This window comes from Linepithema humile, chromosome 8 (assembly GCF_040581485.1).
Source record: "Linepithema humile isolate Giens D197 chromosome 8, Lhum_UNIL_v1.0, whole genome shotgun sequence".
Taxonomy (NCBI): Eukaryota; Metazoa; Arthropoda; class Insecta; order Hymenoptera; family Formicidae; genus Linepithema; species Linepithema humile.
In genome coordinates this window covers 7,446,823-7,470,387 of record NC_090135.1, presented here as the reverse complement: position 1 = coordinate 7,470,387, position 23,565 = coordinate 7,446,823, and the positions used below count along the sequence as shown (strand labels likewise).

At 32.5% G+C, this 23,565-nt stretch overlaps 1 protein-coding gene across 8 annotated transcripts; it reads left to right on the top strand.

Annotated features, from left to right (window-relative positions):
* The first annotated feature begins 186 nt into the window (after window positions 1-186).
* On the top strand, window positions 187-23,477 carry LOC105670506 (collagen alpha-1(III) chain). 8 transcript variants are annotated; one of them, XM_067360287.1, is made up of 39 exons: window positions 187-1,047; window positions 6,304-6,401; window positions 6,478-6,624; window positions 12,419-12,542; window positions 12,651-13,001; window positions 13,201-13,272; window positions 13,434-13,532; window positions 13,668-13,766; window positions 13,908-14,006; window positions 14,179-14,304; window positions 14,443-14,541; window positions 14,652-14,750; window positions 14,879-14,977; window positions 15,088-15,186; window positions 15,315-15,413; window positions 15,524-15,622; window positions 15,737-15,844; window positions 15,981-16,052; window positions 16,190-16,297; window positions 16,435-16,587; window positions 16,725-16,823; window positions 16,961-17,050; window positions 17,183-17,281; window positions 17,418-17,570; window positions 17,707-17,805; window positions 17,942-18,085; window positions 18,222-18,299; window positions 18,439-18,528; window positions 18,659-18,739; window positions 18,906-18,986; window positions 19,137-19,235; window positions 19,371-19,460; window positions 19,596-19,685; window positions 19,821-19,910; window positions 20,039-20,146; window positions 20,282-20,380; window positions 20,518-20,607; window positions 20,915-21,828; window positions 22,265-23,477. In XM_067360287.1, the coding sequence occupies exons 3-39, from the start codon at window positions 6,592-6,594 to the stop codon at window positions 22,316-22,318; spliced, it is 4,686 nt and encodes a 1,561-aa protein (XP_067216388.1). In that variant the 5' UTR covers window positions 187-1,047; window positions 6,304-6,401; window positions 6,478-6,591; the 3' UTR covers window positions 22,319-23,477. The 8 variants fall into 8 exon arrangements, with proteins under 8 accessions (XP_067216388.1, XP_067216384.1, XP_067216383.1 ...); XM_067360283.1 differs by having other exon boundaries at window positions 13,434-13,523; window positions 20,915-23,477; XM_067360282.1 differs by having other exon boundaries at window positions 17,183-17,272; window positions 20,915-23,477.
* The last annotated feature ends 88 nt before the right edge of the window (window positions 23,478-23,565 follow it).

Sequence of the window (23,565 nt, the reverse complement as noted above, 5' to 3'; positions counted from 1 at the left end):
TTATATTACTTCTCATATTGCGATAAATATTTTAAGATTATTTCTTATAAATAATTGCTGATTTGATAATTGTACATTATCGCACGTAGCTATAACCTATTCAATGCTCGCGACGTTGGAGCCGGCGGTAAAGGGAGATATAATATATCTCAGTCGTTAATCACAGAAAGCTAAGTCGTACAATTACTAAATGAACAATTATTTCTGAAAAATAATTGAATAATACTTGGCGCAAGCGCAATATTACAGAAAATGTAATATTTACGGAGCTGTGTTCTCGCCGCCACCGTCCGACTTGAACGCTACCGTGCGAATAGTAAGAAGTTAATAGCGCGGAATACCATAGGCTCGTACGACTCGAAAATGTAAACAGCTCTGACGTCACGAGCTACCGCTATTCAAATTCTTGGAAATACTTCAAAGCATATTTGTTTACTCGATACTCTGCTACCCTCTGTTACCCTCTCTAACTCATTTGCACGAACAGAATGTTATATTACTTCTCATATCGCGATAAATATTTTAAGATTATTTCTTACAAATGAATGTTGATTTAATAATTGTAAATTTTCGCGCCATACGAACCTATTCTATCAGCGCTATTAACTTCCTACCATACGCACGGCAGCGTTCAAGTCGGACGGCGGTGGCGGGAACACAGCTCCGTAAATATTACATTTTCTATAATATTGCGCTTGCGACAAATATTATTCAATTGTTTTTCACTAATAATTGTTGATTTAGTAATTGTACGACTTAGCTTTTCGTGATTAACGACTGAGATATATTTTATCTCCCTCTGCCGCCGGCTCCGACCTCGCGAGCATTGATAGGTTATAGCTGCGTGCGATTTTGTGTTTTTTCGAGTTTTTGCTTTGTCATGCTGTACAAAGCTCGCGACGAAAGAGTAATTAATATCGGGTAGTGTCGTTTGAGACATCGCGCGATTGTCGTATTTTTGCGAGTGAGTGCTAGAAAAGAGCAGCTATCGATGGACTACCGAAAGGAGAAGGAGGTCCGGGGGGGCATTGATGGAGCAGCGTGAAGGTAATTTGTTATTTGTTCTGTTAATTGTTTGTTCTTGCAATGATTGCGTACATATCGCTGTGTTACTGATAGTATGTAGAAAGGAATGTAGCCACATAGGTAGAGAGATGGTTTCAACTATAAAATGAATGTAAATAGTGGCATTGAGCAACGAACGATAAACGTCCTACGAAAAATGCGAGAGTGGCCGCGAAGCAGTCTTTATTCGCCATAGAAACTACTTAAAAGGATGCGCAGAAAAATGCATAGAAAAAAGAGAGATTCTTGACTCGCATTAAGCTCAGAATGTAGCCATTACAGCAATAACCTACATGACCATTTAAGGCATTGTTTAAATGCGGAGCAACTGTACTTGATTCATGTAATGAATCGATCGAACGATCGTCATCTCATACACGTTCTTACAAATCATTTTAGTTGCAAAACGATGTGTCTAACTGAATACATTCTTACAATTTTATCTTACCTTTTTAATTAAATACAAATTTTTACGTTTTGGAAAGTAAAAACCTGTTATTGTATGCGTAAATCTCCACAGATGTATATCTGTCGTCTTTACTTATAAATTACAGGATATAGTATTTAAAAAAAAATTCTAAAAAATAAAAATAAAATATTACTTTTATTTATCTACCGTATATTTAATTTACATTAACGATATTAATTATGATCGGATAATTTAATAGCAGATTTTTGGAATAGCATAATGAATAACGTATAAATTTAAAATCGATTTTTTTCTTAGCATTGCTGCAAACATCATGTGTCTCTATTATGGATATGCTATCCGAAATTTTGTAATAATATAAATAGCGCGTTTTTTTAAAATACCGATTAATTAAGTTTGATATAGGACATGACACGGTGGATATCTAAAGATCAATCCAAAGGATAACGTTAATGACGTTAAAGATATCCATCCAAAAAATAATGTTAACAATAATTCAGTTGGCAGATTATTAATGGTTAAAAAAAATTAAGAAAAAAGTTGTGGGTTTCCTGAAGCAATTCCATGTTATAAAGAATATCATGAAACCGGTTTGCCTACCCTAATGGCCTGGGTCCTTAACCTTCTCGCAAAGACAATGATTTAACTGCAGCACTGAGCTCACGAGATAATCCTACACATTTTTAGCGCAGTAAATGACATCACGAACATAAATTTTTGCGAAAAAGGAAATTCACGGTAGCGATTACGTGTACTAATCGCAAAAAATTAGGTACGAAAAATATCACCAATTTTAGACATCTCTCGATATTTTTGGCCGAATATTAAAACTTTGATTCAATAATTTTTATTTAGCAAATTATTTTCATTTAGCAAATATACTAAATGGTTGATATCTTTATGGCCATCTCATCCTGTTTACGCTATTCTTGTTAAGCAGACCTTCAAAAGTTCTTTTATAACTGGAGTTCACAAGTGACAGTAGCAAGACAATTTAGATAACATCGTAATTAATGTGATGAAATTATTAAGACTACACGCAACCATATCTGGTCTATCTTATGTATTGTTGCTATGTGCATATTCCAACTTATACAAATTTAACTGTACCAAGCTAAAGTTTAAAGTCCGACATATTTTTTTGATAATGATTTCTTTACAACTTTTTAATTATTATTATTAAATATTTTTTATATTTATTAACAAAACAAAATTCAGAGTTTAATCGCTTGATTTAAAATTGTGTAAAAATTTCAATTTTATTATTTTTTGATGTTTTAATTCTTAATTTATGAAAAGTTCTGTAATCAATATATCGTGCATACTCGACAAGAAGAAAGATTTTATGTTAAAAAGCTAAATTGATTTCGAATGTGGCGATAAAAAATGAAAACGTAATATGTTTTAGTTTTATATACTTTGTACACTTTGTTTCTTACTTTTTCTTCACAAAACAAAAATGGATATATTTTATATTACATTTTATTTTACACGCATGGGAAGTGTAACTGAAATGAGTGGATCTTATGCAAGGGCAAACACTTTCTCCAGTTATAAAATTCATCTTCGATGTAGCGTCGGAGGCAAATTCCTCCCAGTTATTAGCACATCGATTTGTCGCCGCGCCAACTTCCAAATTCTTTCTTGTAGATCCCGATAAATTTCGATACATTTCCGGCACCTGGTTGCTTATGATTTATTAATACAAGCGTCAGAAGTGCCTACGTAATTGGGAGATACCTAAAAAGATTTGTTTCTTTTAATTGTATTTTCTACATTTTTCCATGATATTTTTTCTTCTTTTTATACTCAAAGTTTAAATGTGCATAATATATTCCTTTTATTGACAAGTTTCAACATTAAAATGTCAAAGTATTAATTATTCTTTAATTATAAGTAATTATAAAGAAAAATATTTTTGCAAAATAAGTTGTAAGTGTAAAAATTTTTCTTTATTTAATGTTAAACGTATTTTGCTCTGATGGAATCTAGAACACATAATTATTAAGATATTCAATATCTTGAGAATTAAGAAGTTGTGAAACATAATTGCGCCCAGTGAAATTTTTACTAAAAAAAATTTAAATATCACACAAATTTTTCAAAAATACGGCTGCCAAATGTAATCAAGTATTTTAATATTATTTTGTCATAAAAAAAGGAAGAGAAACTTTTGGAATTATGATGTTATATCACTGAATTATTTAACAATTTCTCCACGTAATATCAATGGCAAAAGTATTCGTCAGGAAGTTAATGTATTACATTTCGATAGGAGCTAATGTATTGCAGTATTTCACTTATTATTTTATGTTATGCATTTTAATCTGAAAGTCAGCGTCTACAATTCATCTTAAATGTTAATTCAAGCAGAACACAGTTACTTATGGTTTCGCCATTACCCGTAATATTTCATCTTTTCTACGCAAAAGTAGTGAAACCCTGTTTTCGAATGCTGACCCGATGGACCGATGACCAAAAAATTCGAGACATAACTTCAAATGACATCGTTTGACCTTAGATGAATTTCCGGGTTGAAATCGGAGTATGTCACGAATTTTCCTCGTTCACCGTTTCCTCACTTACGTGAGCTCCCTTTCAAGCAACTCTCACAATTCAAGTATCTCAAAATAGTCTAATTTAATACTAATCTAATTTAATTTTATACACATTCTAGATTAATATAAGAAAATTTTAGTTTGATTTCATTTAAATTATATATATTTTTTATAAATTTATGCTGTGAATGCAGTTTTGTGTAAGTCCTACATATTTGTAAAAGTAATACGGCGGGCTCGAAAGAGACGGACTTTATACGACATGTAAATATTCATATCAATTCCCTGACATCGTGAAGAATTACCTTACGCCAGCAGCATGCGAAATGATTATGCGGAATAGCAATAAATGGGGCTGAAAAGTTTTTGTGGGAAGTTTCAATGCCGTGCCCTTCTCATACTGTATTTGTCACATGTATAAGGTGCTCCATATTTAATAAAATTTATTTTTTATTATTTATCAGTTTATTAAAAAAAACTTGATTTTACAATTGAAGACAAACTTATAATTCAAACTTATAATTGAAAAAAAGAAATTAAAAAATGGTGATCGAAAAAGGGAGAAATCAAATTCAGAACTGTGAAAGGATAATATAATTATATCTTTCTTTTAATTTTCTCGAACAAGTTTAACAATTAACAAATTTATGATTTAAGAATTTATTACAAAAATATTTAGTATTAAAAATTAAAAATTTGCGATCAATAATGACCTCTCTGGACATTTTTCCTAACGAACAGTTAATTCTAGTTCGAAAAGTATGAAAAATAACTTGCCAAGTTTGAGACACCTTGTACATGCACGAGTGGAATAATATAATCTGCAAACGAAACATACTAACAAGTACCATTCTGCAGTTTAAAAATTTACTCAGGACATTCAAAGTTATTCCGTTATCTAACAGATTATCCTGGAAAGATATGCGTCACATTATGAATTTAAAATATTGTTTAATATAAAACTAACTCATTCCTTAAAATTTAATTGTTGAACTAAGATATTCTTCCTTCTTTTTATTCAAAGTAAACAAACAATTTTTTTCTACAACCTTTTAATATAAACTTAATATAAATAGTCAAAATGCAAAAATTTTAATTATAAAAAACAAATTTTTTTTAAATCTGAATTTTTTACATATTTTTTTATGAATAAATGTTTGCGCATTTCTTTCTTTCAAAGTATTCGTACAATTGGTCTTCCTATTCGCTTCAGTATTCACTACAAACCGGATCAGCTATTTAAAGGTAAAATAAGGAACGTGAGACTCCCTCTCAGAGAAAGAATGTTTAAATCCGATAAAAGATTTTTTGCATTTCTCAGAAGGCATCCTCGCGTGCAGTATCAGGCATTACTTCCATTTGACAAATACATACTGCATAAAAGAACGAATGTTGCAAAAGAATATACATTTATTACACTCTCGAAACGCGAAACATAATCCTGAGCACATAATCCTGATAACAAACTACCATACAAGATATAAAAAAAATTAAAAATTAAAGAAAATAATATATTCGAATTTTATCAAACCTATGCGTTGTTAAATAATTAATTATATATAAAGAACATTAAAAGAATTCTTTGAATTTAGTTAAACGTCACATCACTGATTTTTCTAAGAAATAACTATTACTAATCGCCTTGACAATTACTGTGTGTACCACTATTCACCGTATATGGAAAAATTATTTGAATTAATCAAGATTAATTTATCTGCTTCTCTAAAACGGAGCGTGGGAGCCATAAATTAAAGAAAGATATTTGCGCTGACGTCAGAATGTACGTGAACTATATTCCAAGCAATACATTTTTGATCGATGTCCTCCAATATTTATCCTATCGAGTCATTGAAGTGTGTAGAAATAAGATCAAGCAAGCAACATCGAATATTAATACTCTTTTACATTATTTTATTGGGCAGAGATAGAATAAAGAAAATTATCCTACAATTTAATTAACAACATAATCTGAGATAATTCAATACAGAAATAGCGGCAAAAGAAACAATTGCGCGCAAAATAAGAAAAATAACAGGATGTCTTTCTAATGTTGTACTTTATATATGTAACAAAATGTTTTTTATATTTTCCAAAAGAAGCTAAGAATTTTTAAGTAATATTCTTTCTAAGACAATCAATTTAAAATGCTTACAAATGTCTCTGAAAATAAAAATATAACGACAGAATCAACAATTAGATGATAAGCCAAATTCTGCCACCACCACTTAGAACAAAAAAATCATGTTTCAGGAGAAAGAAGAAGAGGGAACGGAAAGGGAAACGGAAAAAAGCATAAGAGTGGTCCTCAAGATTGAAACGAGAAGAATGGGGAAAAGAGAAGATGCTTGGTGAGGATGGGATCTGTTGGGGGGTCGCTGACCCCCACCCTGTATAAAAGCCTTTTTCTACTGGCGACGTGTTCAGTCTTTTAGTTCGAACAGCGCGCAGCGTACGATATCTCCGGGAATCATCCTCGTCGTCATCCTGGAGGCTGGCCGACTGCGGACGATGTCCTGTTGAGAAAGAATTCTTATCAAGATGCGGCGTGCTACCGCGGTTCTCTTCACCCTGGTAAGTCTTTCTTAGTTTTTTTACATTTTTCAAGCAGCGATTAAATTTACGAAAGGATACCATTTTTTAAAGATATAAAAATAATCCAAATTTAAGAACATTGAAATTAATTACTGGATTAACATTTTATAAAGTTTTATATATATAAATCTTTTTTCTTTTTATTCATATTTTTAAGATTAAAAAAATTAATACGACATGTTTCAAACAATGATTTAGTATATATAATTATATGCAATAAATAATAATAGTGGTGATGAATAATATTGTTGCATCCGCGGAGATAACTCGCGAATGCACACGCGTATAAAATGTAAAATATGATTTATAATGAAAATTTGCATTTAATGATGAAAGTGTACTTCATGATAATTATTTATCTCTTAAGAAACATATATTTATTATTATATGCATATAATGCAATATTGCGTTTTTATATAAAAACAATTTATTAAAATTTTTATAAATGTTTTATAAATATTCAATATTGATGAACTTTTAAGTTACGTATAATTTTTTTTTCTTATTTTCTTTTGATTTTTAATACGTTATTTTTAATATTACGTACATTAAAAATTTATAATACGTTTAATTCAATTATACTTAATAATTTGAAATGTTTAGTATCTAATATGAAAATTTATATTAAATTATTTTATACATTAATAATATTTCCCAACGTATAAATAATTTTTTGCCAGATTTTTTATTAAATAATCTTTTGATTTATTTACAACTACATGAAGGAACGATATTATGTATCTATACCAATCATAAATTAAACATATAAATTTGCATCATGCAAGTGCCTTGCGGCAATGATCATTATTACTGCTATCACTATTGTTATTACTACTACCACTAATTATTACATAATAATAATGATGTGTACACAAGTTAATAGCATGTAATAGAAAGTGATGCTGATTATTCGATAATAACCGCGCTCGTGACTCATTAGTCACGAGACTTTCATTGATCTTGGCAATCGGACAGAATGCCATTGCACTACATTTCATTCATAACTCTCTCATTGTCGCGGCATTGCAACAATATCATACAATAGTTTAATAATGAAATGCATAATTTTGATTGTCCCAAACTCTGACTTCATTAAAGAGTTAACGATTCGATATCCTGTAATTGTACAATTGCATTATACAATTGTATTATCATATATGCTTTAATAAGATGCTGAGACATTTATGGAAAAGTATATTGCCAAACCGAGTTGTTTGGTATTTTATATGATCAAATGTCCGAAGAGATGTCGAACAATATGAGTCATGTACTGACATTTGTCGTCACACGGTGTGTCACTCACATATAAAGTGAAGTGTTATCCTTGACATGCCATTGCATTATTTGGAAGAGCCTAAAAGAAAAGATGTGTAAATCTAAGATAAATGTAAATATAAGATTTGCACGTGTCACTGAACCTTTTTATACGTTTACAGCTTGATTAAATTTGCATTTTTAATCAAGTTCAAAATAATAAAAAAATTTTCGTTTTTTTAACAAAATAAATCTATTTTTTAAGAATAAAACAAGAACAAAATTTTTTAAGTTCAAATCAAATCGTTAGATTTCGTTAGATCGTTAGATTCAAAATCAAAATCGTAAGATTTTAATTTTTAATTTATTATATATATTTTCGATGATTCCTAACTTAAACTTAAATTTATAATAATTGTATATTTAAATTATTATTTTTCTACAGTTTGAAGTTGAACTATGCTGCTTGTTAAATGAACGTAAGATTTACTGTCAATTTAATTTGCTACTTTTGCAATTATCGGCATAAAAAGTTTACATACATACAATATAGGTTGCGGTTTTGCGGTAAAAAACGATAGTGTTAAAAAAGCAAAGAACCTTTCGAGGCAGTTATTTACATTTCAACAATAAAATCTCGACATTTCTAAGTTTCTTCTTTACTTGACCTTTTTGTTCAAATATTGGAAAATTATTGATTAATTAAATTTAATTCTAAAGAAAACTGATGAACCTTTCCACGCATTGTATGCATTTAGTACACATATTTAGTCATTTGAAGTGCATACTGCTTCAACAAATTTGCTCATCACTTGTGATAGCTTTTTTTTATAATTGATACAAAATGACGTATATCGTTAAACAATTCTGCTATTTCTCCCTTGCGTGATTAAGACGGTTTCGGAATTACACCCACAATGCGGTCAGCTACACAGAAGGCAAACAATTGTGTATCGGAGACTTCGCCCCGAGCAAAATTACTGGTCCCTTACGCAATCGCTTACAGGTGACTTTCACTGGAGATGATGCATTGATCCGGCCCCTGTATGCGATTCATAAGGTGATACAGCTTTGGCCATTTGACTGGCAGATCGCTACGAGCAATTAAAAGAGATCCGGCTGCGTCAAATGTCGTCCCGTTTACCTTTATCCAATGTCTTGAATGTGCATCTTGTTTACATTGATTGATCCTTGATAATGTCAACTTAGATTTACAAAAACAAGATGTAGTTTTAAATATACAAATGTTGCAGATAAAAGTAAAGTAACGATCGAATTAAAATTAATCTTCAGAGATTAAACAATATCTCGACCATTTCTTTTCTTCCAACGCATTCCGGCATCTCTAAACGAAATTCTGATTCTTTCTCTCTCTCTCTTTCTCTATGATTTTCTGATAATCAACCATTTTTAATTTATTAATCAAAAATTGTTAACAATTTTATACAATTTACCAGATTTACCTAAAGTCACTTTTTAGCTATAAATTTATTGGATAATTTAAAACTGACCGTGTGAATAAAAGATTATGTGATTCACTGGGTTTGAGACATTCTTCTCGTATTATTCATATTGTCTGCCCACAGTAATTTGATTCAGGATATCGTTTAAATTACCATAATTTATCGTGCATCGTATCCGAGATTCCATAAGATCAACTTAAATTAATATAAGAATTAAAATTGGTATAATTGTGTTGAGTTCAATTTCCAAAATTACGATTACAAGTAAGAAGCTGGTTTCAATTTTCGCTATTTTATAACATCAAAATTCAAATTCATCGGATGTATAACGATTTCAATTTTTGCTTTAAGTAGATTTTTTGTATATATGCAAATTAAACGCCGAAGGTCCATATTTTTGAAAACCAAATTTATGCCACCAAATAACCAAATATATTATATTATATAAACAAGATGAGTTTAATCGGCATATTCGTTTTACCAGAATTTTAAATGATTAATGAAGAATGCTATATCAGTAAAGCTAATGTTTTATTGTATGAATTAATATGTTCAATAGAGATATAAAAGATAGTGGAAATTATGAATTGTTGATAGACTCGTTTAGAAGATTAATTTTCTTCATTAAAATAAAGCGTAGAGAGATTGCAATAATATTTTGCGATATCGAGTATCCTAAAGTTTAGGACTGTTTGTGCCTCCGTACGTTATGAACGATTTGATTGAAATGATCTCGCTATTGTCCATTAAAATATCGCGACATAAATACCGTAGGGATTAATTCTCGCGGCAACATTTGACGCGGCAAGTGCGCGTTAGGAAGGCTTAGGTCGGGCGTTAGCATATATTAACCTTTCATTATATGGTCTGTCAATCCGGGGCTGGAAGAGAAGACGACGAAGAAGAGTCCCGCTCGCATAGCCTTCTTGGAATCGCGACTTTCCCTTCTCGTGGGTGGAACAACAGGACGGTTGAGATCATCAATCGCGACACAGACAAACCGCGGATTCTGGCCAAACCCTAATTTAACCAGGATACGTGCCACTTTTGACAGTAGATGAATGTTCCCTCGTTTTTTATACGAAATCTTTCTCGAACGTGAATCAATTGCGAAATCAAATAAAATGAATTATACTTAAGATCAGGTTTAAAAGAATGTGCTAACTTCAGAAAAATAGAGAATACAAATGAATTGTATCTCAGCTATTTGTTATGACCAAATATTTTTTTACATTCCAGAAAAAATTATTTTGAAATTACAATAAAATTACATTGTTAAATACATATTTTAGGATTAAATAAAAGATTCGACAGATGAATATGACATATATTTCTTATAGCTAATTTTATCCGATTTAAGAATTTAATATTTAGTTTTTACGGATTAAAAGTTGAATGAAAATGAATTACGCTAATCTTTGATTTGCGATTAAATAGTCATCGAATGTACTCGAAGTCATAGCAAAAAACTCCGGCATCACATCCCCACCTTGACATTTCTTCGAACCGTATAAGCATGAAAGAGGTCTTTTTGTTCATCGTGTCGCCATTTAGGGATACGTGAGTGTAATCTTCCGAGAGAGCATCACTATCTTTCGCAATAGCATCCGGCGACCCTGTTACGAGAGTACAGGTATTCTTGTTATTATCATCGCCGTGAAACTTACAGGTGATAGAGCGGTGAGATGGAGAACGGCTCGAATTCAGTGTCGAACACATCGAATTTCATCTCTCGGACCGGTTCACCAACACAATAACATCAGCTAACTGCATAACATTTATCTGCTCTTATATGTTCTCGCAATTGAACCGCAATATTATCAGATCTTAAATAATACGTATTTCGTAAACACATGTAAGCACAACATCAAACAACGATTTGGTACATAATATAAAAGAAATGTTAATTTATTTACATTAATTTATTATAAAAATTAATTTTTAATATTTTTTATTACTTGATATCGCTAAATTATTTTTGGGAAGTAAACAGTTAAAAGCGAATACGTAAGATTCTACATCTATGTTTTGAATCATCATCTTTTTTATGCAAATTATTCAATCGAAAAAAAATTTCTACTCTTTAGGTATTGATCACTTTCAACTTTCGCTTGTGTAAAATGCATAATTAATGTGAATCAGAAACGGCAACCGGAGACATAGTTTGTCTACTACAGCCGAGAAAGTGAAAATATATTACTTCATCAAATATAGCAATATATTTGAGTTTAATTTGCTATTTTTATTTTTTGTGCATATTTTATTTCGTAAGTTTAATAAAGTCATTATATATGTCTATATGTATTATATATACATATATATGTATTATAGTGGAAATGCAGCAAGTTTCTTACATTATATGTGTGATATGTCTTAGAATATAAACGTTCAGCGATTATAAATCGTTCGAACTGTAAAAACTGGAAATACCGACAATGATATTTCACGATTACGCTTGCAGATCATATCAAATACTTAATCCTAGCGACTGATATTAAAGGGCAATCGTTTTCAAACGCTATTCGATAATTATATTGCGCTTCATGAAAATGTCACAGAGCAAAATTATTGCCATTGCTAACCATTGCTTATTAGCGTAATAATTCTTTATAAAGATAATATATCTCAATAAATATAGTTTATGTAAATTAGTAAAAGTAAAGAATTGAAATTGACCTTACATTTATACATTAAAAAGTATAATTTTTGCAGAAGTGTACAACAATGCAAGTGAATTGGAATTTTTACTTTATGTATAATAGATTGTCATTATTCTCATTAATAGATCATCATAGATTATCTTATAGATACAACTCGCAAATATAATACTGTTAAAAATTTATTAATAATGTTTTAGTATCATATCTATATTTATCAATAATGTTTTTAGTATCATGTCTTTAGTATCATTTCTTTAAAAAAAAATATATATATAATTAAAAATAAGAAATCAAAATTGATCGCAAGAAGCTAAGCATTTATAGATATCTATCTGATATGTTAAACTACTTTGTTAAATATCTAAATAAAAGATAATTACATTGTTGTGATTACAGGTAATTGCTACATCCGTGTCGCAATTCACTCAGGAATCAGGAAGTGTGAACCGAAACGACGATGTGATTTTAAGTATTAGCGATCAACAGAAAAGTCAATATTTAAGCCAAAACTTTGAATCAGGTAAATTAGACAAATCTATAAATTACGGAAACTAACGAATTATTTTTTTGTTTGCAATAGAATCTATGATTGTAACAATTTTCAACTATAATTTATTGCATTTTACAGATGCATACAAATATGGTTACGATGTCAGCCCACATGGCCAATTTCATCACGAAGTACGAGGTCCAGATAGCATCACTTATGGATGCTATGGCTACGTCGATCCCTTCGGACAATTGAAAACAACATTTTACATCAGCGATGGATGGGGTTATCGCGTTGTTCAACCAGGAAAAGATGTAGAATTATTTCTTCACAAACATGAACATCACGAAGAACAGGACAACCATGATAATCACGACCATCATGAACATCACGGGGTAGTTACGCCATGGCAAAATTTATATTTTCCTACGATGTGTACGCATTACATAAACACAAACATTCCACATCCTATAGGGCCAACTACAGAAAGTAAGTAAATGAAAATTTATACAATACATATATTCAATAATAAATAGAATATATTATTAATATATGAATTCTTATTTTACAAATGCATAAGTTCTAACAATTAAAAATAAAGATAACTGTAATTTTTAACATATCATAAAACATATTTTATTTTTATATTTACTGATAGTTAAATTTATTTATTTTATTTCAATAATAGAACATCCGAGTAATCTAGAAACAAGGCCACATCCTGGACAATTGGAAACATCAGGAACACATGGCATACCTGGTAACAGAAACATAATCCTGACAAATATAAATATACAGATTATTATTAAAGAAATGAAATAAATTATATTTATTTTAAAAATATTTATATAAAACATAGAATTTTAGCAATTATTCAATACCATTTATTAAATAATAATATTAATATTATATGTTTATTAGAATATCCAAGTGGCCCGCATTATCCTGGACATCCAGGAAGACCAGGTACACCGGGAACGCCAGGATCACCTGGCATTCCGGGAACTCCAGGTAGACCCGGTAAATACAATTATAAACTTTTGCTGCACAATAAACATAAATATAAATTTTAAATCAACATTTTTCTAATTTTATATTCTGAAAAATTATTTACATATATATTTTTAATAATAACAAAACTTTATCGATTAATAGGACATCCGAGCATTCCAGGAATTCCGCCACATCCTGGACACCCGGGAACACCGGGCAAACCGGGAATACCAGGATCACCTGGCATTCCGGGTAAACCCGGTAAGGACGCTTATAATATTAAGCTGCAAAATACATATTTATATTCAACAATAAACTATGCCGCAATTTTGATTTTAAAAATATTCTTTAAATATATAAAAAATATATGCTTAATAATGAGAATACGCTATCATTTAATAGGATATCCGAACATACCAGGAACTCCGCCACATCCCGGGCATCCAGGAACACCAGGCAAGCCGGGAACGCCAGGATCACCGGGTATTCCAGGTAAACCTGGTAAGTATATTTACAAGTTTGTGTACAATATATATAAATTTATAATTAACAATAAACTACACTGCAATATTTAATCTCAAAAATTATTTAAATATGCTATTATGTGCTTATATGCTATTAAATATGCTTATTTAATAATGCTAAATAATGAGAATTTGCTATCATTTAATAGGACATCCGGGCATTCCAGGAACTCCCTCATATCCTGGACATCCAGGAACTCCCCCACATCCTGGACATCCAGGAACACCGGGCACGCCGGGAACGCCGGGATCACCAGGTGTTCCAGGTAAACCTGGTAAGTAAAATTATAAAATTTTGATAAAATATCCACATAAATAAAAAATTAAAAAATTAATTTTATTCTAATTATAATATTTAAAAAAATTATTTAGATATGTATATTTAATAATAACAAAATCTTATCGATCACAAGGATATCCGAGCATTCCAGGAAGTCCGCCATATCCAGGACACCCAGGAACACCAGGCACGCCGGGTACGCCAGGATCTCCAGGCATTCCAGGCAAACCTGGTAAGTATATTTATAAACTTTTGCTGTACAATACATGCATATTTATAATATATAATAAACTGTACTGCAATTTTTATTTTTAATAATGAAAATATTCTATCATTTAACAGGATATCCGAGCATTCCAGGAACTCCTCCACACCACGGACACCCAGGACACCCAGGAACCCCGGGTACGCCAGGATCTCCTGGCATTCCAGGCAAACCTGGTAAGTATGCTTATAAATTTTAGCAGTACAGTACATACTTTATAATTAAACTACACTGCATATTTTATTCTTGAAAAATTATTTAAATATATATGCTTAATAATAAAAATTATGCTATCGTTTTATAGGATATCCGGGCATTCCAGGAACTCCGCCATATCCTGCACATCCAGGAACACCAGGCACGCCGGGTACGCCAGGATCTCCCGGCATTCCAGGCAAACCTGGTAAGTATATTTATAAACTTTTGCTGTACAATACATGCATATTTATAATATATAATAAACTGTACTGCAATTTTTATTTTTAATAATGGTAATAATTTATCATTTAACAGGATATCCGAGCATTCCAGGAACTCCTCCACACCACGGACACCCAGGACACCCAGGAACCCCGGGTACGCCAGGATCTCCTGGCATTCCAGGCAAACCTGGTAAGTATGCTTATAAATTTTAGCAGTACAGTACATACCTTATAATTAAACTACACTGCATATTTTATTCTTGAAAAATTATTTAAATATATATGCTTAATAATGAAAATTATGCTATCGTTTTATAGGATATCCGGGCATTCCAGGAACTCCGCCATATCCTGGACACCCAGGAACACCAGGCACGCCGGGTACGCCAGGATCTCCCGGCATTCCAGGCAAACCTGGTAAGTATATTTATAAACTTTTGCTGTACAATACATGCATATTTATAATATATAATGAACTGTACTGCAATTTTTATTTTTAATAATGGTAATAATTTATCATTTAACAGGATATCCGAGCATTCCAGGAACTCCTCCACACCACGGACACCCAGGACACCCAGGAACCCCGGGTACGCCAGGATCTCCTGGCATTCCAGGCAAACCTGGTAAGTATGTTTATAAACTTTTGCTGTACAATACATGCATATTTATAATGTACATATAATAAACTGTACTGCAATTTTTAATTCTAATAATGGTAATACTCTATCATTTAACAGGATATCCGAGCATTCCAGGAACTCCTCCACACCACGGACATCCAGGCACACCGGGCATACCGGGTACACCAGGATCACCGGGCATTCCAGGTAGACCCGGTAAACCAGGTAAGATAGAATACAAGTTTTTGCTAAAAATTGAATATAAATAAAGAGAAAAGTTAACTTGATTTTAATTTTGCATTCTAAAATGTCATTGACATATACATTTTCGATAATAATAAATTTCTATGTCGATTGATAGGATATCCGAGCATTCCAGGAAGTCCATCACATCCTGGGCATCCAGGATCACCAGGCATTCCAGGCAGACCCGGTAAATATGCTTATGAGGTTTTGTCACATAATGTGTATTTAAATTTATAATTGACAATACACGCTATACTGCAATTTTTAATAAAAAAATTATTTAAATGTATATCTTTAAAATAACAAAATTCTATCGATCCATAGGATATCCAAGTATTCCGGGAACTCCACCGCATCCTGGACATCCAGGAACACCGGGTACGCCGGGTACGCCAGGATCGCCGGGCATTCCGGGAACTCCAGGTAAACCAGGTTAGTACACTTATAAAAATTTTCCTTTATAATACATATAAATGTATAATTTATAGTAAATTATATTGTAATTGTTATTCTAAAAAAGACAATCAAATATGTATTTTTAATAATAACATAGTTCTATCGATCTATAGGATACCCGGGCATTCCAGGAACCCCGCCGTATCCTGGACACCCAGGAACTCCGCCGTATCCTGGACACCCAGGAACACCGCCGTATCCTGGACACCCAGGAACACCGGGAACGCCAGGATTTCCTGGCACTCCAGGAACTCCAGGTAAACCAGGTTAGTACACTTATAAAAATTTTGCTTTATAATACATATAAATGTATAATTTATAGTGAACTATACTGCAATTACTATTCTAAAAAAGATAATCAAATATGTATTTTTAATAATAACAAATCTTTATCAATACATAGGATATCCAAGCATTCCGGGAACTCCACCACATCATGGATACCCAGGAACGCCGGGAACGCCAGGATTTCCTGGTACTCCAGGAACTCCAGGTAAACCAGGTTAGTACGCTTATAAAAATTTTGCTTCATGATACATATAAATGTATAATTTATAGTGAATTATGTTGCAATTATTATTCTAAAGAAGATAATTAAATATGTATTTTTAATAATAACAAAGCTTTATCAATTCATAGGATATCCAAGCATTCCGGGAACTCCGCCACATCCTGGACACCCAGGAACGCCGGGATCTCCTGGTATTCCAGGCATTCCAGGTAGACCTGGTAAGCACAAAACTTTGCTAGACAACACATACAGTATATTTATAATAAATAATAAACTGTACTGTAATATTTATTCTAAAAAACTATTCAAATTTTTATCTTTAATAATAAGAATATGCTATTATAAAATAGGACATCCGAGCATACCAGGAACTCCGCCCCATCCTGGACACCCAGGAACGCCGGGAACGCCAGGATCTCCCGGCATTCCAGGTATTCCAGGTAAACCCGGTTAGTACGCTTGTGGAGTTTTGCTTCACAATACACATAAATGTATCATTAACACTAAATTGTATTGTAATTATTATATTTAAAAAGATAATCAAATATGTATCTTTAATAATAACAAAGCTCTATCGACTCGTAGGATATCCAAGCATTCCGGGAACTCCGCCACATCATGAATATCCAGGAACGCCACCACATCATGAATATCCAGGAACGCCGCCACATCCTGGATACCCAGGAACGCCGGGAACGCCAGGATCTCCCGGCATTCCGGGTATTCCAGGTAAACCCGGTTAGTACGCTTGTAAAGTTTTGCTTCACAATAGACATAAATGTATAATTAACACTAAATAGTATTGTAATTATTATTCTTAAAAAGATAATCAAATATGTATCTATAATAATAACAAAGCTCTATCGACTCGTAGGATATCCAAGCATTCCGGGAACTCCGCCACATCCTGGATACCCAGGAACGCCGGGAACGCCAGGATCTCCCGGCATTCCGGGTATTCCAGGTAAACCCGGTTAGTACGCTTGTAAAGTTTTGCTTCACAATAGACATAAATGTATAATTAACACTAAATTGTATTGTAATTATTATTCTTAAAAAGATAATCAAATATGTATCTTTAATAATAACAAAGCTCTATCAATTCATAGGATATCCAAGCATTCCGGGAACTCCGCCACATCATGAATATCCAGGAACGCCGCCACATCATGAATATCCAGGAACGCCGCCACATCCTGGATACCCAGGAACGCCGGGAACGCCAGGATCTCCCGGCATTCCGGGTAAACCCGGTTAGTACGCTTATAAAATTTTGCTTTACAATAGACATAAATTTATAATTAACACTAAATTGTATTGTAATTATTATTCTAAAAAAGATAATCAAGTATGTATTTTTAATAATATCAAAGCTTTATTGTTCTATAGGATATCCAGGACATCCACATCCTGGACACCCCGGAACTCCAGGATCTCCTGGCATTCCAGGCATTTCTGGTAAACCCGGTAAGTATAATTATCAGATTTTGCTGTATAATATATATACGTGTGTTTATAATGAATAATAAACTGTGCTGTAGTTTCTATTATAAAAAAATTTTTAAATATATATTTTTAATAGTAATAAAGCTTTATCGATCTATAGGATATCCGGGAACTCCGCCATATCCTGGACATCCAGGAACACCAGGCACACCGGGTACGCCGGGATCACCGGGCATTCCAGGCAAACCTGGTAAGTATGTTTATAAAGTTTTGCTGCATAAAATATTTAAATTTATAATTAACAACAATCTGTACTGCAGATTTTAGTATTAAAAAATTAAAATATATATTTTTCAAAATAAAATTCTATCGATTAATAGGACATCCGTGCATTCCAGGAACTTTCCCACACCCAGGTCATCCAGGAAGACCGGGAACGCCGGGATCACCGGGTATTCCAGGTAATCCTGGAAAGTATTTTTATAAAGTTTTATTACACAATACATTTAAATTTCTAATTAACTAAACTATATTGCATATTTTATTCAATAAAATTATTTAAATATATAATATTTAAATATATAATAATAAAATTTTATTGATTGATAAGATATCCGAACATTCCAGGAACTCCATCACATCCAGGAACACCGGGCACGCCGGGAACGCCAGGTTCACCAGGCATTCCGGGTATTCCAGGTAAACCTGGTAAGTACTATTATAAACTTTTGTTCAAATACGCACATAAATAAAAAATATAAAAATTAATTTTATTCTACTTTATTTTAATTAATTTCATATTTGAAAAATTATTTAAATATATATTTTTAATAATAACAAAACTCTATCGATTACAAGGATATCCGAGCATTCCCGGAACTCCGTCATATCCTGGACATCCAGGAACACCGGGCACGCCGGGAACGCCAGGTTCACCGGGCATTCCAGGTAAACCTGGTAAGTATTCTTACGTTTTGTCGCACAATTCGTTTAAATTCGTAATTAACAATAAACTCTATATTACAATTTTTAATTTAAAAAAATTATTTAATTGTATATTTTTAAAAATGACAAAACTCTATCGATTGATAGGATATCCGAGCATTCCAGGAACTCCGCCACATCATGGATACCCAGGAACGCCGGGAACGCCAGGATCACCGGGCATTCCAGGTAGACCTGGTAAGTATGCTTACGCTTTGCCGCACAATTCGTTTAAATTCGTAATTAACAATAAACTCTATACTACAGTTTTTAATTTAAAAAAATTATTTAATTGTATATTTTTAAAAATGACAAAACTCTATCGATTGATAGGATATCCGAGCATTCCAGGAACTCCGCCACATCATGGATACCCAGGAACGCCGGGAACGCCAGGATCACCGGGCATTCCAGGTAAACCTGGTAAGTATTCTTACGTTTTGTCGCACAATTCGTTTAAATTCGTAATTAACAATAAACTCTATACTACAATTTTTAATTTAAAAAAATTATTTAATTGTATATTTTTAAAAATAACAAAACTCTATCGATTGATAGGATATCCGAGCATTCCAGGAACTCCGCCACATCATGGATACCCAGGAACGCCGGGAACGCCAGGATCTCCCGGCATTCCGGGCAAACCCGGTAAGTATGCTTATAAATTTTAGCAGTACAGTACATACTTTATAATTAAACTACACTGCATATTTTATTCTTGAAAAATTATTTAAATATATATGCTTAATAATGAGAATTACGCTATCGTTTTGTAGGATATCCGGGCATTCCAGGAACTCCGCCATACCCTGGATACCCAGAGATACCGGGTACGCCGGGGACGCCAGGATCTCCTGGCATTCCAGGTACTCCAGGTAGACCCGGTAAGTATTATGATGTTTTCCTGTACAATATTTATAATTATTATATTTTTAAAATAATATACTATATTGTAATTTTTATTTTAAAAAAATTATTCAAATTTTTATTTGTAATAATAAGATGCTATCATTGAATAGGACATCCGAGCATACCAGGAACTCCGCCACATCCTGGATATCCAGGAAGACCGGGCACGCCGGGAACGCCAGGATCACCGGGCATTCCGGGTACTCCAGGTAAATCTAATTTGTATGCTTATAAAGTTTTCCAATACACATAAACGTATAATTAACACCGAATTAAATTATAATTTTTATTTTAAAAGAAGTATTCAATCATATTTTTTTAATAACAAAGCTTCCTCGATTCATAGGATATCCGAGCATTCCGGGAACTCCGCCGCATCCAGGAACACCAGGATATCCTGGTTTTCCGGGTACTCCAGGTATTCCAAGCAAACCCAGTAAGTACATTTAGAAATTTTTGTCGACTTGTTACATGTTTTCTTACAATTAGAAATAATATTTTAAAAAGTATTTGAACATAATGATATAAACATTTTTTGAATATTTTGAATTTAAAAATAAAATTGTCAGTACAACTAAAGTTTGAATTAATTTTTTGCTTATTTAATATTATTTATTTAATTTTATTTTTACAATATAGTTGTAACATTCTTTTTAAAATTAAGATATCTAAGTAGATTAAGATCGCGTAATAACATTTGAATGAACAGTTTTTTGTTAATGATATTATCTTATATTTTTTAGATTATCCCAATTATCCTCCTTATCCTGGCTATCCAGGATATCCGGAAGGGCCAGACGGTCCGGAGGGACCAATAGGACCCGAAGGTCCGATTGGTGGAGTTGGCGGTATCGGAGGTATCGGTGGTATTGGTGGTGATGGAGGAGTCGGACCAGATGGTCCTGATGGTCCTTGGCCAACTGGTTCACCAGGTCCCGATGGGCCATGGCCTGGTGATCCAGATTACGTGCCTGGAGTAAAACCAACCAGAAGACCTTTGCCTGATAGACTGATAAAAAATCAGCAATCGAAAACGTATTCTGATGACACTAACAAGTATAATACGCAATACTACTTTAGTGGCAAAACTGATTCTTCATACGCAGGCTATATCGAAGAGGATACTAAATTGACGGAATTGTCACATTCAACGAAAGTAGACACACCATCATATACAAAATACAGGCTGTACGAACCTCAATACGAAAGCAAATTCCCATCATCAATTTACGAGAAGGAAAAAGGTACCTATAATGCAGACGAAATTAACTCACTGTTGCAAACAGGTCCAACGCCATCGTTATTGGAATACAATGTGAGAGATTATGAAAATGCAGATTTAATTAAGCTGACGCCAAGACCTTACAACTACGTGACAGAGCCGCAAGAAATTAAAAACCCGAAGAATAATTTCAATCGAATTTCTGTGCACAATCAAGGCGAATATCAAAAATCAGTTTTATATCCGACTGATAACTCGCAACGACAAGGTAAAGGTTCGAATCAGTTCGACAAATTGGGACGACAAGAGAGCACGTTTAATGTGCACGAACCGCAATATAATTTTGCCGATGTGGATGGCAAACCAATTTCTAACGTTTCCATTACTGAATTACCATTTCAGTTGGATGGACCTTCTATTGTTCCGCAAAATCAGGTAAATGCACATCTTGAATCATTCGAACCTCAGGCGAATCCCGGCTTCGACGCTATCGGGGTTCAGCCTCCCAGCTCCATCAAAGTCAAGCCCTTTTCGCTACCAGTAGGGCCAGATCCGCAAGCATGTCCCTGTTATCTAGTCGAATCGAATAACAATACAAATGTAGCAACCAGCACAACCCCCATCCCTGTCATTGGTCAGTTCGGATTTATTCCCGTCATTTTTGTACCATACTGTCCTGGCAATGAGACGGACAGCAATAAGATGAAGACCATGTTTCCATTTGCCACTCCCGTTCCATATGCATGCGATGCATGCGGCACGCAAGACGGCACACTTGGGATACAAACACTCGACGTAAAGCAGCTTAACAATGTCGATTATCTCAAAGAGGTATTAAAGCAAGCCAATCTTGGCTTTTTGAATGTTCCAGTTAAAACCGGCGCCGAGCGAAAGAGGAGCAGGATCAAAAAGACAGAATAAATAGTGTAACACTAACTTATTCATCTTAAATTGCGAATCATTCTAAGAAAAATTTATCAATAAATATTGGATATTGGCATTGCCTGTCCGTCAGCTGCTGCATAGCTAATGGATGGCCAATTAAAAACATTTATAACAATTATCGGAATAACCAAAATCAGTGAAATACAAGAAAGTTCAAAGGAAAGATGGACATAGTTCAATAGCATTCTTGTTCTGGATCTTTTACATATTGCTCTAATTGCTTCATCACCTAAATATGTTATATTATTTACAAAAATGGATATTGTTATGCATAAATATTAATAGAGGTATGTAATATTTGTATTGAATCGCTGATTATGGTTATTTGTTTAATATTTAGTTTGACATAAAACTGTTGAGATCTTTCGCAAGTAAGACCTCAGTTTATTCCTTACGTTTTTCAACCAATATCCTAATATTTATTATTATTTACAATACAATTTAGAATAAGGATTATTGTTTCTGTCATTGTTTTATATTCGACTTTTTGATAAAAATGTACACAAATAGTATATAATGATGTACATTTAACGCGGACTATTATGATGTAGTCTGATATGCAGATACTATTAATATCAATCTAGAATACTTGATAAATTCAGCAATAATTAGAGAAATAAATAAAAAAAACGTAAATTTTTATTAAACAATTTTATTTTTTCTCTTATAACAGCGAGAGTGTAAGGTATATTTTTGAAAATTGATATTTATCGAAATATTTACTACAAAATTAAAATTCGGCTTTTTACGCGAGCAGTTCACATAACACAAATTTATTAATATTTAATACTTAATTTTTTGAATATTGTTGAATTTTTAATTAATATGAAATAATTGATATTAACAAGAAAAATTACTTTTGCAGCTTTTTGAATTTGTACATCATTTGTAAATCATGTTTTTTATACGGATTATATAGCATACTATGCACAGGATATATATGTGTAGATTATTATGCATATATATATGTGATTTAACTTATGTGCGTTCTATAATTAATATATGTTTATACTCCGCGATATAAATAATATAGGTTATTCTTACTTACATGTATCCCATATTTCAAAATAAATGCTGTCAAATCTATTATTCAGCATAACGAAATATATCCATTTGTTAGCTGAATAATATAAAGCCATTGTTACATAAATAACATAAAAAGTTTTGCACGAATACTACGATTCTATCAACTTACTTTTTCTAATATTATAAATTTTACATAAATTT

Excerpts from the sequence above, each read along its gene's own strand:
- LOC105670506 (XM_067360280.1), top strand. The coding sequence starts at position 6,592 with ATGCGGCGTGCTACCGCGGTTCTCTTCACCCTG. Across the intron at positions 17,806-17,941 it reads GGGTATTCCAGGTAAACCCG|GATATCCAAGCATTCCGGGA; the intron begins GTTAGTACGCTT and ends ATCAATTCATAG. Across the intron at positions 18,987-19,136 it reads GGGTATTCCAGGTAAACCTG|GATATCCGAGCATTCCCGGA; the intron begins GTAAGTACTATT and ends ATCGATTACAAG.